A 17,654-nucleotide genomic window follows, 5' to 3' on the forward strand; every position below is an offset into this window, starting at 1 on the left:
TTACCTATAGAACAGCAACTGGTAGAAGTTATTGCTGGAATCTACTGGTAGAATTGTAACTTTAGAAGTTAGAAGAGATACTAGTAGAAGTAGCTAGAAGAGTTACTGAAAGTATATTTACTGGTAGAGGCTACTGCTGGAATAGTTACTAGTCAAAGAGTCCTTGGTAGAATATTTAGTAGTAGATAAAACTGCTCAATGGGCTACTGGTATACTTCTGGTAGAAGTACTGGTAATAAGAAGTACCATTTGAAGAAGCAACAGGAAGAAGGTTTCTAGTAAAAGAAGAAGTAATGGTAGAAAAGATTCCTGTTGAAAAGTGACTTGTGGAAGTACTGGTTGAAGAGTCTCTCTCCCTCCCTCCCTCCCTCTCTCTTTCCCTCTCTCTTTCCCTACCTCCTTCCTCCCTCCTTCCTTCCCTCCCTCCCTCCATCCCTCCTCCCTCCCTCCTTCCTCCCTCCCTCCTTCCCTCCCTCTCTCTCTCCCTCCCTCTCTCTCTCCCTCCCTCCCTCCCTCCCTCCCTCCCTCCCTCCCTCCCTCCCTCCCCTCCCTTCTCCCCTCCCTTCTCCCCTCCCTCCCTCCCTCCCTCCCTCCCTGCCTCCCTCCCTCCCTCCCTCCCTCACCCCCCCTCCCTCCCTCCCTCCCTCCCTCCCCCCCTCCCCCTCCCTCCTGGTAGGTGTTGCTGTACCCGGGGGTGCTGGCCGGCCCAGCAGGGCAGCGGTTTGGCTCCATGGTGGAGAGGGGGGGTCCGCTGGGGGAGCTGGTCCAGTGGGCCGACCTCAGCGCCTGTCTCACCATCTTGGGACACAACCTGACCCTCAGCACCTCTCGAGACCACCTGCACAGGTACACCTCCAGCCCCCCCAGGAAGCCCCCCTACTGTCATCTCCAGGGTCCACCTGTTTTATATTAATCTGATCCCATTGCAGATTTATTTTTTTATGTAATTATATGATATCAATTATATGATAATAATCATATGATAGGATAATTATATGATTCATTTGTTGAATGTCAATCAACTGCATTTGTTATGTTTAAGTAACCCCCACTCATTTTATGTATGCCTATTTGTTAAAATAGGCATAGGCTCAGAGGTCAGAGGTCAGAGGTCTGGGGAAAGAGCCCGGGGCCGAGGGCCTGTCCAGCCCTGGTCGTCTCTTACTGGCCTCTCCTCCTGCTGCTGTCTTCTGTGTCCAATGAGCCGGACTGGTGTACTGACGGTGCTGCCCGTTGCCTGCCTGTGTGTGCTGATCCATGCACTCTGATTGGTCCAGCCTGATAGGTGCAGCCCCGGGTGGAGGAAGCTGTCCAATCCAGCGACCTTTGCCCTTTGACCTCATCTACACCGACTACCACGGCCTTGCCCACCTGCAGGGAGCCATGGGCCTGACGTTTCAGCACTACCAGTAACTAGCAGTACCAGTACATACTACCACTAACTAGCAGTACTAGTACATACTACCACTAACTAGCAGTACTAGTACATTCTACCACTAACTCATCTACCAGTAACTAGCAGTACCAGTACATACTACCACTAGCTCCTCTACCAGTAACTAGCAGTACCAGTACATACTACCACTAGCTCCTCTACCAGTAACTAGCAGTACCAGTACACACTACCACTAGCTCCTCTACCAGTAACTAGCAGTACCAGTACACACTACCACTAGCTCCTCTACCAGTAACTAGCAGTACCAGCACACACTACTACTAGCTCCTCTACCAGTAACTAGCAGTACCAGTACACACTACCACTAGCTCCTCTACCAGTAACTAGCAGTACCAGTACATACTACCACTAGCTCCTCTACCAGTAACTAGCAGTACCAGTACACACTACCACTAGCTCCTCTACCAGTAACTAGCAGTACCAGTACGTTATACCACTAACTAGCAGTACCAGTACATTCTACCACGAACTAGCAGTACTAGTACATTCTACCACTAACTCCTCTACCACTAACTAGCAGTACAAGTATATTCTACCACTAACTTGCAGTACTAGTACATTCTACAACTAACTAGTAGTATTGGTACATTCTACCAGTAACTAGCAGTACTAATACATTATAGCACGAACTATTCTACCACTAACCAGCAGTACTAGTACGTTCTACCAGTAACTTGCAGTATTAGTACATTCTACCACTAACTAGAGGTACTAGTACGTTCTACCACTAACTCCTCTTCCACTAACTAGTAGTACTAGTACATTCTACCACTACCTCCTCTACCACTTACTAGCAGTACTAGCACATTCCACCACTAGCTCCTCTTCCACTAACTAGTAGTACTAGTACATTCTACCACTACCTCCTCTACCACTCACTAGCAGTACTAGTACATGCTACAACTTACTAGCAGTACCAGTACATTCTACCACTTTTTCTTCAAACACTAACTAGCAGTACTAGTACATTCAACACCTAACTAGCAGTACCAGTATATCTTACCACTAGTAACTGTAACACGGAACATGTCTGCTTCCTTTCTGTAAACACATATTTCAGTCCTCTTTTCTCCAAACAAACCCAGACTCTCTGTCTCATGTTCTGATAGATGTCGCTTCAGAATCCTGGACTCGTTTGGGACAGAACCAGCGTTCAACATGGGTAGTTACGCCCGTAGCCATGGTTACAGAACATTATGGGGTAGTTGGGGGCTCCAACCGCTGCAGTACATGACCATGTTTCGTAAGTATATCACTTTTGGTTGTGGGTGTGTGAGTGTGAGTGTGCGGGTGTGTTTGTGTGTGTGTGTGTGTGTGTGTGTGTGTGTGTGTGTGTGTGTGTGTGTGTGTGTGTGTGTGTGTGTGTGTGTGTGTGTGTGCCCGTGTGCGTGCTGAATTCGGAAATTGAAAATAAGAGGCACATAAAACAAACAGAGAGAGAGGAGAGAGAAACATTCCAGTGCCTCCTAAATAAATACTTTTCTTCCACACCTCCTCTCGGTCTCCTCAGACAGGGTGGGGGACGTCAGAAAACACAACATACACACACTTTCCCAAACAGACCCACACTCACTCCGCCCCACCCCAGGGCCCTAACGAGCTGCAGGGCCTTAACGAGGTCAGCTCTCCTGTTTGTTCTCCGTGTCATTCCCAGAATCCTCAGCCGGGTGTCGGTGGAATCATGTCCAGACGTTCATGTCATCCTTCCTGTTCCTCTTCTGATGTTTCTCTTCCTCCTCCCGCTCTCTTCATCTGTCCACTGGGACAAACCATCTGTCAGGAAGAGGGGGGTGTGGGTGTGTTTGTGTGTGTTTGTGTGTGATTGTGTGAGTGTTCACGTTGTTGGTGTTGAGTTAGGCTGCAGTGTTTCCACTTGGTAGAATGTTTCCTATGAAGGAAAGGAAAGAAGTTCCCTGAGCAGAGACAATGTAGGTCAGGGTTGGTTCTGTTGCCTACTTACACGTCTGACTTACAATATCTGTCCCAGGGAAGGCGCTAGTAGTAGTTTTCTATTAGCTGAGAGTTATCAGGCAGTATATATATATATATATATATATATATATATATATATATATATTAGAGCTGTCAGTTAAACGCGTTATTAACGACGTTAACGCAAACCAATTTTAACGGCGTTCAATTTTTTATCGCGCGATTAACGCAATTATTTTATTAAAAAAAAAAAATAATAATAATTCTTTGGCTCAAAACAAAGAAGCAGTAGCCTGCTTGCTAGGTTCAAATGACATTTGTTCAAAGCTGTCGTTTAATTGCACTATAGGCTCTTTTTTTGTATCGTCCTGTTTTGATCAGTATATGCCAATGTTGTTATCAATAAAAAATCATTTGCACAAGGCAAGCCGATGCACTTCTCCATGTTGATAAGAGCATTAAAATGAGAACAATTAATGGGACAGAGAAATCAAGGGATATTTAGCATAGAAAAAATATTTGCGATTAATCGCGATTAATCTGAGTTAACTATGACATTAATGCGATTAATCACGATTAAATATTTTGATCGCTTGACAGCCCTAATATATATATATATGAGACCTTCAACCCTTCCAGCAATCTCAGATGAGCCCACATGCATATAAGGCCACCCCAAGTGGTATCCCAGCCCACAGGTTGGGAAACACTATTGTACCTGCTGCTTAATGACCTGTCACTTTGTTAACTGTCTAACCCCTACCTGTTCCTTAATGCCTTGTCTCTGTATTCAGTGTCTAACCCCTACCTGTTCCTTAATGACCTGTCCCTGTATTCACTGTCTAACCCCTACCTGCTCCTTAATGACCTGTCTCTGTATTCACTGTCTAACCCCTGCATGACCCTGCTTGAGGGCCAGGGCCAATGTTAACGCGTGGTGACTGAGAGCAGAGAGACTGGAGAGGATAAACAGAGGAACAGAGCGGAGTGTTATCTGATACAGGGCGGCCTGCTGTGTTTAACGTTCGCAGCTCACACGCCCGACAACTCCCTCATGGGGTTCGCCGTCAGACAGGGAGTGAGGACGGAGAGCAGGAAGCACAACGTGGCAGTCGTTTACGGCAAACAGCAGTATATGTGGCAGGTGTTCACCCCCACCCTGGTTACCTGTCTGTGTGTTCACCCCCCCCCCCCCCCCGGTTACCTGTCTGTGTGTTCACCCCCCCCCTCCCCCCCGGTGACCTGTCTGTGTGTTCACCCCAACCCTGGTGACCTGTCTGTGTGTTCCCCCCCCCCCCCCCCCGGTAATCTGTCTGTGTGTTCACCCCCACCCTGGTGACCTGTCTACTCCTTACGTCTGTATGTGTGTGTGTGGGATTATGTGTCTGTTGGCATGTGTGTGTTCCAATATGGATAATGTCTAAGAAGGTGTGTGTGGACTTGTGTCTGTTTGTCTATGTGTGTATCCATGTGTGATGTTTATGACAGTAGCTATAAATGTTTTATCTGTGTGTTCGCATGCTTGTTTTAGATGCTTGTAATTGTTTGCGTGTCTTTCCATGTTTGTGCCCATATGTGTGTGTGCGACTGCTTTTCGCGCTTGTGTGTGTGATTGTATGTATCCGCATGTGTAAGTGTGCGTTTGTGTCTGGGTGCGTGTGTGTGCGTGAATGTGTGTGTGAATGTGTATGTCTGTCTGTCTGAGTGTGTGGGTGTGTGTGTATGTGTGCGCATGTGTGTGTTTGTGTGTGTGTGTGTGTGTGAGAGAGAGCATGTGGTTGTGTGTGTGTGTGTTTGTGTGTGTGTGTGAGCATGTGGTTGTGTAAGTGTATGTTTGTGTGTGTGTGTGTGTGTATTTGTGTGTGTGTGTGTGTGTGTATTTGTGTGTGTGTATGTGTGTGTATGTGTGTGTGTGTGTGTGTGTGTGTGTGTGTGTGTGTGTGTGTGTGTGTGTGTGTATTTGTGTGTGTGTGTGTGTGTGTGTGTGTGTGTACTAACCTGTATGTCCTTGTGGGTACCAGGGTATGGCTGACTACATCCAGGTGCTCAGCAGTGAGATGGAGGTCCACGGTACCGTCTACCAGCCCCCCGGGGGGTCCGCCCCCCTCCCCCCCAACGTCACTAACCACGGCCTGCTGGCCCAGGACCAGTTCCATCGTCTGCTGAACAGAGCCAAGGTCTCCCACACACACACACACACACACACACACACACACACACACACACACACACACATACACACACACACACACACACACACACACACACACACACACACACACACACACACACACACACACACACTGAACCTAAAATACCACTGTCAAAACTACCGCAGTTCAATGCTGAATTCAGAGCAATTGACTGGAGTGATCTAGCCTGGTTCTACCAGACTCTCGTACTTCACTTCATTTCATTTCATTTGTACAGAGAGTCTGGACCTAATCAATTGACAAACGTTAACTCACTTGAAGGCGGGTGTCTGTTGAAGTTTAAAATGATTGGATCTGCCCAGTGCCACTCTGGATCTGCCATAACCAATCGCTAACGTTTGGTTGTGATGTATGTCATGCGCCGGGAATCACGCGCAGGTTGTACACAAACCAAACACCTTGCGCGTCTGCACGAAAATGTCCGTCAACGACAGCTGCAGGTTTTGTTCGTCTAATTAAATTTATCAGGGAAAAATTGCACATTGTAAATCAACAACCGACCTACAACAACAACTCAAACTGGCGTACGACTTTATCGTCATTGTTCTCAGACACGCCCTCTGTTCGCTGATTGGGGGCCGCTGTGGCGGCACCAGAAAACCAAATTACATACAGCAGGTCCAGACCTAGTACTGAAGGGAAATTCAAATTGAGCGGAAGTACTTAGGGGGCGGAGCCAGGCAAGGAGTGATCAGCTATCACGAGGAAATCCAGATGATATTCTGACTCAATTTCACACTAAATTGAACATAATACAAAACAAATATACCTCTGTTGGTAAGGTACGCCCTCGGCAGGTTAAATTACCCTGTTTAAACTCTCAGATACTCAAACTCCTTAAACAGAAGGCTTCATCTCTCAAACAAATCAGATTACATTGAACACCTGAGAGCAAAAATGACTTCATAAAAATAAGAAATCAATGCACTACTGAACTACGCAAGGCTAAGACAACATATTTCCAACAGCAAATCACCCAATCCGCTTCAAACCCAAAGTCTCTATGGCAGACTCTTAAAGTCATCACTGGAGAAAATGGAAAAAAAAAAAGCCCAAATTTGCAGATTTCTCTGCATGGCAGTCTTATCTCAGACTCTGAAAAGATTGCAAATAACTTCAAGGAATACTTCATATTATCAGTTAAAAAATTAGCATCTGTCTTTCCCACTACCTCTCATTCCATATCTCCCCCATCCTCAACAACTGATATGTTATCTTTCTTTGATATCACACAAGCCGATCTGATAAAGAATGTAAACGCTCTAAAAAACTCCCACAGTCATGAGAGTTATGGCTTAAACACTATGTTTTTGAAGACTCATGCTAACACCCTTATACATCTTCTCCACCACTTAAAGGGGTAGTTCGGAATTTTGGACATAGGGCCTGATTCCCAAGTGAGCATTGGTATTCTATATCACTGGAGACAGTTTTCAACACATTTCATACAGTCCTTCTAGTTGCAGAGTTCGCTCGTGCTAAGCTAGCGCACGTCAACGGGCAATGCTAGCCTGCTATTAAAAACAGTCTTACCCACTCCCCAGTACACCCGAGGTAAATCAATTATAACGACAGACTATAAATCTAAATGTTTGTTTGTAGAATAATGTTAGAAATAAAACCAACCTTGCATTGCATTGCATTTTGAGGGAATTACGGGGTCTCAGCAGCAGTGTTTATATTCCTGTACGTTGGCTACGGCAGCGGCGGACTGATACCTAGGTTACCTGCCGCTGTCATTGCTACAAACGCAGAGTACAGTGAACGAAGGAATTCTATAAGTGTATTCAATTAACAAGATACGCCCACGTTTGGAGGAGTTAGCGATGCATCTGCTTTTGAAGACGATTATGAGGAATTTGTTGTATCCAACGAACCGTACATGTACGAGCCGGTGTTTTGATGTCCAAGCCAGCAGCAACAAGCCACAGTTGAGTCCTTTCTGGATCTCGCACTGGAAATTGGTGGAAACTTTGTGGTGCCCATCTGTACCGTTTATTTCTACAATTTCTAAAAGCACACTGAACCATCATGTTGCCTAGTCGTTCAATTGCGCTTCTGTCCCACGCTTCTCTGTTTACGTTCTTCTGTCGTGATTCGGTTACAAACCTAACCAGCGCATAGTAGAATTCCGCTTCTGCTGAGAAAGTAGTCCCTCGATGATTCATGCGATGCAAGGTTAGTTTTATTTCTAACATTATTCTATCAACACAGACATTTAAATCTATAGTCTGGCGTTATAATTGATTTACCTCGGGTGTACTGTGGAGTGGGTAAGACTGTTTTTAATAGCAGGCTAGCATTGCCCGTTGTCGTGCGCTAGCCTAGCACGAGCGAACTCTGCAACTAGAAGGACTGAATGAAATGTGTTGAAAACTGTCTCCAGTGATATAGAATACCAATGCTCACTTGGGAATCAGGCCCTATGTCCAAAATTCCGAACTACCCCTTTAAGTGGCTAAGTTCAACATGGTTTCCGTGCAAAGCATTCCACCACGTCAGCTATACTACTCAAGACTACTAATTCGAAACTCTTTAAATAGAAGACACATCAATGGAGCAATTTTTATTGATTTTCTTAAAGCGTTTGACACAGTACGTTGGATCAGTCGAAGGTCTGATCCACCTGATTTTATTATCCAAACTTCCCTCTTTTAACCTATCACCCTCTGTTTTAGATATTATTTCCTCTTATTTAACAGACAGATCACAAGCTGTCAAAATTGACTATGCAACATCTCAGCCCTTAGGGTGTGACATGGGTGTTCCACAAGGAAGTATCCTTGGGCCTTTGCTTTTTCTTTTATACATTAATGATCTCCCACAAGTGTTTTACTACTCTAAATGCCTAATGTATGCTGATGACACTGTGATCTTTCTGTCCGACTCTAACCCTGATACAATAAACTCCAAACTGTCATCTGATCTTCAATCTTTGCATAAGTGGTTAAATGAGAATCACTTAACCATTAATGTTACAACAACTGAATGCATGTATTTCCACTCATCCAGAAAGCATCTGTCCTTTACCAGTCCCATCATCTTTTCAAATCAAAATCTTGTCATCGCCAAAACACCCAAGTATCTGGGTGTGTTACTTGACTCACACCTCACTTACCACGAACACACCTCCAAGTTAACTAAAAAGTTAAATCAGAAACTCTATGTATATAAAAATATTAGACCATACCTATCCTCTACTGTTTCCAAAACCTACCTGCATGCGATTGTATATTGTAACCATTTCCTACTGTTTACCAATATGGTCTCTCACCACCAAGGAAGTTACTGAACCCATCGCACGGCTATACAACCAAGCTTTAAAGATCCGCAGCAATCTTCCAAACGGACACACCACTGCACTGCACTCACTAAATCACACGCTCTGTCGTTTCAAAATTGTGTTCACAGTCATGCTATCAGATTTTATTTTCAACTCCAACACAGCACCTCACAAACAGTCATCTCCCTCTTACCAACACATAGCATGCCCCAAGTGCGAGTCACTAGATCTGTCTCCATGGCCCTCCACCCAGTACCCGCATACAATAACGGCTTTGGGCAGAGGTCCTTCACCCATACTTTCACCAAAGTCTGGAATGGCATTCCCCATCACATTAGAGTATTACAATCCATCACACAGTTCAAAAAAGCTTATAAACTGTTACTCCTCACCACATACACTTGCAAACACTGACTTATATAGATCACTGTCTGTGCTAAGTCTGCTGTCTATATGATTGTCCTACTGATGTCTGACGTGCTATGTCCCTGTTATGTGTTGTATGTAAATGTGACGTGTGATGTGCCTTGTCCCTGTTACATGTTATATGTGCTGCAGAACAGGAACCTGCTGGAAATCAGCTATTTTACTGAGACAGGCCCGTTTTAAATTGTAACTTTGTTACTTTTAGTACTTTCCTGTATGATAAATATAAAATAAATAAACACACACACACACACACACACACACACACACACACACACACACACACACACACACACACACACACACACACACACACACACACACACACACACACACACACACTAAGATACTATACAGGTTGTTTGCTGATGACATTAACCCATACCCAATTCCATCCGATATACCTCATCCTCATCCTCATCGTCATCCGCTTATCCGGGGTCGGGTCGCGGGGGGAGCAGCCCAAGCAGGGGGCCCCAGACTTCCCTTTCCCGGGCCACATTGACCAGCTCTGACGGGGGGATCCCGAGGCGTTCCCAGGCCAGTGTTGAGATATAATCTCTCCACCTAGTCCTGGGTCTTCCCCGAGGTCTCCTCCCCACTGGACGTGCCTGAAACACCTCCCAAGGAAGGCGCCCAGTGGGCATCCTTACCAGATGCCCGAAACCACCTCAGCTGACTCCTTTCTAAGTAAAGGAGCAGCGGCTCTAATCCGAGTTCCTCACGGATGGCTGAGCTTCTCACCCTATCCCTAAGGGAGACGCCAGCCACCCTTCTGAGAAAACTCATCTCGGCCGCTTGTACCCGCGATCTCGTCCTTTCGGTCATCACCCAGCCCTCATGACCATAGGTGAGGATAGGAACGAAGATCGACCGGTAGATCGAGAGCTTTGCCTTGCGGCTCAGCTCTCTTTTCGTTACAACGGTGCGGTAAAGCGAACGCAATACCGCCCCCGCTGCTCCGATTCTCCGGCCAATCTCACGCTCCATAGTACCCTCACTCGCGAACAAGACCCCGAGGTACTTGAACTCCTTCACTTGGGCTAAGGACTCATTTCCTACCCGGAGTAAGCAATCCACCGGTTTCCTGCTAAGAGTCATGGCCTCAGATTTAGCGGTGCTGATCCTCATCCCAGCCGATTCACACTCGGCCGCCAGCCGATCAAGTGAGTGCTGAAGGTCACAGGCCGATGATCCAATGAGGACCACATCATCTGCAAAAAGCAGTGACGAGATCCTCAGACCACCGAACTGCAACCCCTCCCCACCACGACTACGCCTCGATATCCTGTCCATGTATATCACAAACAGGATTGGTGACAAGGCGCAGCCCTGGCGGAGACCAGCACCCACTGAGAACGAAACTGCCGAGAACACGAACACAGCTCTCACTTTGGGAGTACAAAGATTGGATGGCCCTGAGGATAGACCCCCTTACCCCATACTCCCGCAGCACCTCCCACAGTTTCTCCCGGGGGACCCGGTCATACGCCTTCTCCAGATCCACAAAACACATGTAGACCGGATGGGCATACTCCCAGGCCCCCTCCAGGATCCTTGCGAGAGTGAAGAGCTGGTCCGTAGTTCCACGTCCGGGGCGAAAACCGCATTGTTCCTCTTCAATCTGAGGTTCGACGATCGGCCGAACCCTCCTTTCCAGCACCTTGGAGTAGACTTTACCAGGGAGGCTGAGAAGTGTGATACCCCGGTAATTGGCACACACTCTCTGGTCCCCCTTTTTGAACAGGGGAACCACCACCCCGGTTTGCCACTCCTTTGGCACTGTACCCGACTCCCACGCGATGTTGAATAGGCGTGTCAACCATGACAGCCCCTCAACACCCAGAGCCTTTAGCATTTCTGGCTGGATCTCATCAATCCCTGGGGCTTTGCCACTGCGGAGATGTTTGACTACCTCAGTGACCTCCACCAGGGAAATTGACGACGAAACACCATCAACCTCGAGCTCTGCCTCCAACATAGAGGGCGTGTTATTCGGATTCAGGAGTTCCTCAAAGTGTTCCTTCCAACGTCCGACGACCTCCTCAGTTGAGGTCAACAGAGTCCCATCCTTACTGTACACAGCTTGGATGGTTCCCCGTTTCCCCCTCCTGAGGTGCCGGATAGTCTTCCAGAAACACTTTGGTGCCGACCGAAAGTCCTTCTCCATGGCCTCTCCGAACTTCTCCCACACCCGCTGCTTAGCCTCCGACACGGCAGCCGCTGCAGCCCTTCGAGCCTGTCGGTACCCTGCAACCGAGTCAGGAGTCCTCCAGGATATCATATCCCGGAAGGCCTCCTTCTTCAGTCGGACGGCTTCCCTGACCACCGTAGTCCACCACGGTGTCCGAGGGTTACCGCCCCTTGAGGAGCCTAAGACCCTGAGGCCACAGCTAGCCACCGCAGCTTCAGCAATGGAGGCTTTGAACACCGCCCACTCCGGCTCAATGCCCCCAACCTCCACAGGAATGCCAGAAAAGCTCCGCCAGAGGTGTGAGTTGAAGATACCTAGGACGGGGGCCTCCTCCAGACGTTCCCAGTTCACCTGCACTACTCGTTTGGGCTTACCAGGTCTATCCGGAAATTTCCCCCATTCCCTGATCCAACTCACAACCAGATGGTGGTCGGTTGACAGTTCCGCCCCTCTCTTTACCCGAGTGTCCAAAACATGCGGCCTCAGATCAGATGACACGATCACGAAATCGATCATCGATCTTCGGCCTAGGGTACTCTGGTACCAGCTACACTTATGAGCACCCTTATGTTCGAACATGGTGTTTGTTATGGATAATCCATGACTAGCACAGAAGTCCAATAACAAACGACCGCTCGGGTTTAGATCAGGGAGGCCGTTCCTCCCCACCACGCCTCTCCAGGTGTCTCCATCGTTGCCCACGTGGGCGTTGAAGTCTCCCAGCAGAACTACGGAGTCCCCTACTGGAGCCCCATACAAGACTCCATTCAGGGTCTCCAAGAAGGCCGAGTACTCTGAGCTGCTGTTTGGTGCATACGCACAAACAACAGTCAGAGTTTTCCCCCCTACAACCCTTAGGCGCAGGGAGGCGACCCTCTCGTCTACCGGGGTAAACTCCAACACCGCGGCGCTCAGCCGGGGATTTATGAGTATCCCCACACCCGCCCGGCGCCTCACGCCCTTGGCAACTCCGGAGAAGAATAGAGTCCAACCCTTATCCAGGAGTACGGTACCAGAGCTGAGACTGTGCGTGGAGGTAAGCCCCACCAGATCTAACTGATAGCTCTCCACCTCCCTCACAAGCTCCGGTTCCTTTCCCCACAGCGAGGTGACGTTCCACGTCCCCAGAGCCAGCTTCTGCCGCCCGGGTCTGGTCCGTCGAGACCCCTGACCTTCGCTGCCACCCATGTGGCTGCGCACCCGACCCCAACGGGTCTTCCCACAGGTGGTGGGCCCATGGGATGAAGAGAGGGGGGGTGCCACGTAGTTTGTTCGGGCTGTGCCCGACCGGGCTCCGTGGCAAACCCGGCCACCAGGCGCTCGCCATCGAGCCCTCCGTCTGGGCCTGGCTCCAGACGGGGGCCCCGGGCTTCCTCCGGGCCGGGTCACATCTCCTCTTTTTTCGTTATTCATTGGAGTTTTGTGAACCATTCTTAGTCTGGCCCCTCAACTGAGACCACTCTGCCATGAGAGACCCTACCAGGAGCACAAGGCTCCAGACAACACAGCTCTCAGGTTCACAGGGACACGCAAACCTCTCCACCACGATAAGGTGACGGTTCCAGGAGAGGCATCCGATATACATACACTGTATATAAGTTAAGAGGTGTTTATTGGAGGTTGATTGTGGGTTCAATCCTAATGGTTTGATGATATTATGCTATCTGGCAAGGTTTATAAGGTTTACATAATTTTTGTTTACCATACAACCCATCCTCAGCATAGCGACTTGGACGTTTTTTTTTACGACAAACCTTAAAGCCCAAACTTCCTCTGTGAAAACTTGAATAGAATGCTTGTTCCCAATTTGTGAACCCAGCCACACATGAAAGACTTCTGTGACTCCAGGCTTTTGAATGCTTTCATCTGATCTCTGGTGTAGTCCAAGGTCCGCAGTACACGGTCATTTACCGTCGACTGACTCACTACTGCTTGACCTTCTCCGTTTCACTTCCTGCCCTCCATCTGAAGCTGGCACCACATGGGTCACGTGACTGCATAGCGTGTAAGACTGCATGAGCCCAGACAGGAAATAAGAGGTGACAGGACAGTGAGAAGAATACAAATACATACAGTATTTCTTTCTTCCTTTAAATATGAAGTGCCTAGTAAACGTTCTACCTGTGCTTCCTCCAGGTGTTTGTGGGCCTGGGCTTCCCCTACGAGGGCCCGGCCCCGATAGAGGCCCTGGCTCTGGGCTGTGTGTTCCTTCAGCCCAGCCTGACGCCCCCCAACTCAAGCTCCTTCTACCGGGGCAAGCCCACCACCAGGGAGGTAACTATGGGGGGGGGGGGGGGGGGGGTCATTATGGGATGTTGTTCATCTGCTATCGTTACTATCTCTTGCTGAATCAAACCTGTGGAATTTGTCAAGTCATATTTGTTTGCTAACGTTTGGTTTGACTGTTATAAAACAGCAGGGTAGGAGCAGTCTTTACAGTAAAACTAAAACTCTTTCTCTGTCTCTCCCGCTCTCTCTCCTTCCATCGCTCTGTCTCTCCCCCAGGTGTCCTCCCAGCACCCTTATGCAGAACACTTTGTGGGGAAGCCATACGTTTGGACAGTGGATGCCAGTAACCTGACTGCCGTACGGCAAGCCATCAGGGACATTAAGCTCACACAGGTACATCGCAACACACATACACACCAGACGCACGTCACACAAACCCACAATAATGCTTATTCGTGTGTCTGTACTGTGTGTGTGTGTTTTTGTGTGTGTTTGGGTCTGCATTTGTGTGTGTGTGTGTGTGTGTGTGTGTGTTTCTGTACCGTTTGTGGGTCTGTACTGTGTGTGTGTGCATGTGTGTGTGTCTACATCTGTGTGTGTTTGTGTGTGTGTGTGCTTCTGTACCATTTGTGTGTCTGTACTGATTGTATTTCTCTGTGTGTTTGTGTGTACGTATCTGTGTGTGTGTGTGTGTGTGATGGTTCAGGTGAAGCCCTTCACCCCCAGAGAGTTCACCTGTGCTGGGATGCTAGAGAGGCTGCAGGCCTACATCACCCACCAGGTGAGTCAGGACCAGCAGAACCAGTGGAACACTCACGACACTCAACACCTCAAGAGGCCGCCAGTCTCCAGGCTGCACCACCTCATAACGCGTTGAACTCCGTCCATCGGCTCTGCTCTGCAGTCTCCTCCCTGTTCTCCTCCTAGTTTAGAGATCTTTCCTTTTGTTGTAGTTCTTGGTATATTCATGTAATTGCATTTTAAACTCTTTTACTGTTTTACTGTTATGCTTATCTTATATATAAACATGTTGTTAAACTATTTATATTGGCTTATATTCCACAGTTTTCACATTTTATCATGCATAATAGCAAGATGTACAGGATCACTGCAGGTTAAACATCTTCCCAAATGCTCAATGAGCTGCCTCTTCCCCTCCCACCAGGACTTCTGCACCCCGTCCTCCCCTACCTGGCCACCGGAGGGCGCCCTGCGGACCCACCTGGGCCCGCTCAGCCTCTCCTGTGTGAGTGTGTGTCGACGGTCTGGGCTAGTGTGTGAGCCTGCACTGTTTCACCACCTCAACAACCCCAAGACCTTCAGCAGGTGACCCCCACGCACACACACACACTCAGACACACACACACACACACACACACACACACACACACACACACACACACACACACACACACACACACACACACACACACACACACACACACACACACACACACACACACACACACACATACGCATACATACATACACAAATACATACACACATACATACACACATACACAGAAACATACAAACATACATACATACATACACACAGATGTAGACCTACACAAACACATTGTCCAGACCACACTCCCCCGAGGTGCCTTCCACTGGGCTCCTCCATAGGGCACAGGGTGGTGGTGAAAGGCCGGCCTGCTGTGAAGGTTTGTAGGTTATATACATGGCCTGGTGCTCCATGCTGCCATGTAGGAGATCTCTCCTGTGTGAGGCTGCTGAAACCGGTCATCATCCACACACACGCTTACATTTGTTTTCACATTGAAGTGGTCTTCCGTGTTCCCCTGCTAACCCTATTTCGTCACTATTTCATAGAAAGTCCAACTGGGCAAAAATACAGAGTTCAGTTATAGCTACACATGTACTTCAAAGTGACTGTTGCTAAGGGATGACTTCTAACCTCTGGGCTGGTTGCTAAGGGATGATTTCTAACCACTGGGCTGGTTGCTAGGGGTTGACTTCTAACCTCTGGACCGGTTGCTAGGGGATGACTTCTAACCTCTGGGCTGGTTGCTAGGGGATGACTAGTCACCTCTAGATGACTTCTAACATTTGGAGTTTATTATTCATTGTATTGCTATTTTATCTCACTCACAACTCATGAATTCTGCCTCTCAGTGCTAATCAATCCTCCACATTCCTTCCGGCCCTTTCTCTAGGCTGGGGCTGAGCTGCTCTGCGAGGGAACAGGAAGTGAACCACCTGTTTCCTGCCTACAGCCCGTGGGGGCGGCGCTGCGGTCTGCAGGCCGAGCCCCTGCTGTTCAGCTGCGCCGGGTCAGACCCCCAGCTCCGCAGACTGTGTCCCTGCCGGACTCACCTGCCCGGACAGGTGGCGCTGTCTCCCCACGGCCTCTAGGGGGCGGTGTGAGCACAGAGAACACTAAAGAGAGCAGCAGGGTGATCAGGGTGGATTGCGGGGGTATTCAGGACATGTTTTCCCGTTTGGTCTCAGTTTACTGTAAACTCTTTGTTTTGGATGGAATGCTTGCATGTAGGAGCGGAAATCTAAATATGTGTATATCAGGATGTCTACATATGGACTGCTTTAATCTGTTTTATATTTAGACCAATAAGTGTTGGATATATATATGTGAGTGCGCTGGGTGGAGTTTAGGCCACTGATCTGGGTTTGTTATATGGCTTTAATAGAACACTGCTCAGGAAACGGCTATAATTCCCAATGCTTGAAGCACTTACCACGCAAATGCATGGCCATGCTTATGCATTATCACAACAGGAGTCTTAACTGAGGAGCAAAGAAAAGCTACACTGCAGCTATTATGCCTGCTTTAAACACTTAATAGTTAAATTCCTGATCCCAACATTCATACTTGCTTTATGGGCAAAGTCCAACATACTCCGAGGCACTTCCTACGCACGGTACACTGTACACCCATGTGTCCTCAGCAGGCAGCTTCTATAGCTCACTACACACACACACACACACACACACGCACACACACACACACACACACACACACACACACACACACACACACACACACACACACACACACACACACACACACACACACACACGCAAACGCACACACACGCACACACACACACACGCACACGCACACGCACACACACACACACACACACACACACACACACACACACACACACACACACACACACACCCCTTGTAAGACATCTGAGTTGCGAGTATTGAAGATGTTATCATAATGGATCATCAGCAGGACGTTTATGCGTGCATGTGTGTGATGGGGTATGAGGTGCTACACGACAGGCTGATAATAATCAGGCTTTAAAGTGATGGGGTGCTGGCTGTACGCAGCCCGGCTGTTCAACTTCGAACACGCCCGTCAATTTCCTCAAACTTGCTTCAACCTCAACAAAACAAGACGAGGAGAATGACTTCCTCTGCCCCTATTGGCTGCGTGGACTAAACACCTCTTTGGGATTGGCTACAGCTCATGCCAACCACAACCTTACTGGCCGTACAGCAGTTTGACGTCAACTGTCGCCCATGGAATGTGAGTAGGTTCTGAAGCTTGGCCTTGTCAAATGTGAGGCTGTTTCTGATTGGCTGTGCCTTATGAAGACGATTTGAGGAGCGGCTGTTTGGAGAGAACATAAATAAAAGTGTGTTATTGTTGGAAACTAATGAGTCATGGTGTTTTTTGGATGAGTCACACTGAGTCACGGCCATTTTTAATTTGCTCCATGTGTTGACTGGTCTTCAGACTCAACACACAGACCATCAAGGTTTAAACGTGTGGACTGAACCGACAACTCATGGATTTCATGGCATGGCCATGGGATGGTTCCCAAACTATGGGACCACTCTAGCTAATGTCCAGGGTCTAGTAGGGTCTAGTAGAGACCAGGACCTGTAGGGTTTAGAAGGGTCTAGTCGGGTCTAGAAGAGTT

General features: G+C 48.2%; 1 protein-coding gene across 1 annotated transcript in view; it reads left to right on the top strand.

The window, feature by feature from the left end:
• LOC132446338 (alpha-1,6-mannosylglycoprotein 6-beta-N-acetylglucosaminyltransferase B-like) overlaps positions 1–17,384 on the top strand; it is a 26,172-nt gene extending 8,788 nt beyond the window's left edge. The window contains exons 9-18 of the mRNA XM_060036582.1: positions 677–846; positions 1,278–1,409; positions 2,566–2,699; positions 4,420–4,532; positions 5,410–5,565; positions 13,641–13,778; positions 14,010–14,126; positions 14,440–14,514; positions 14,899–15,059; positions 15,915–17,384. Coding sequence (XP_059892565.1) covers positions 677–846; positions 1,278–1,409; positions 2,566–2,699; positions 4,420–4,532; positions 5,410–5,565; positions 13,641–13,778; positions 14,010–14,126; positions 14,440–14,514; positions 14,899–15,059; positions 15,915–16,113 — 1,395 coding nt within the window. The 3' untranslated portion in view covers positions 16,114–17,384. The remainder of the gene's footprint in view (positions 1–676; positions 847–1,277; positions 1,410–2,565; positions 2,700–4,419; positions 4,533–5,409; positions 5,566–13,640; positions 13,779–14,009; positions 14,127–14,439; positions 14,515–14,898; positions 15,060–15,914) is intronic.
• Positions 17,385–17,654: the final 270 nt, after the last annotated feature.

This window comes from Gadus macrocephalus, chromosome 18 (genome assembly GCF_031168955.1).
Source record: "Gadus macrocephalus chromosome 18, ASM3116895v1".
Lineage (NCBI taxonomy): Eukaryota > Metazoa > Chordata > Actinopteri > Gadiformes > Gadidae > Gadus > Gadus macrocephalus.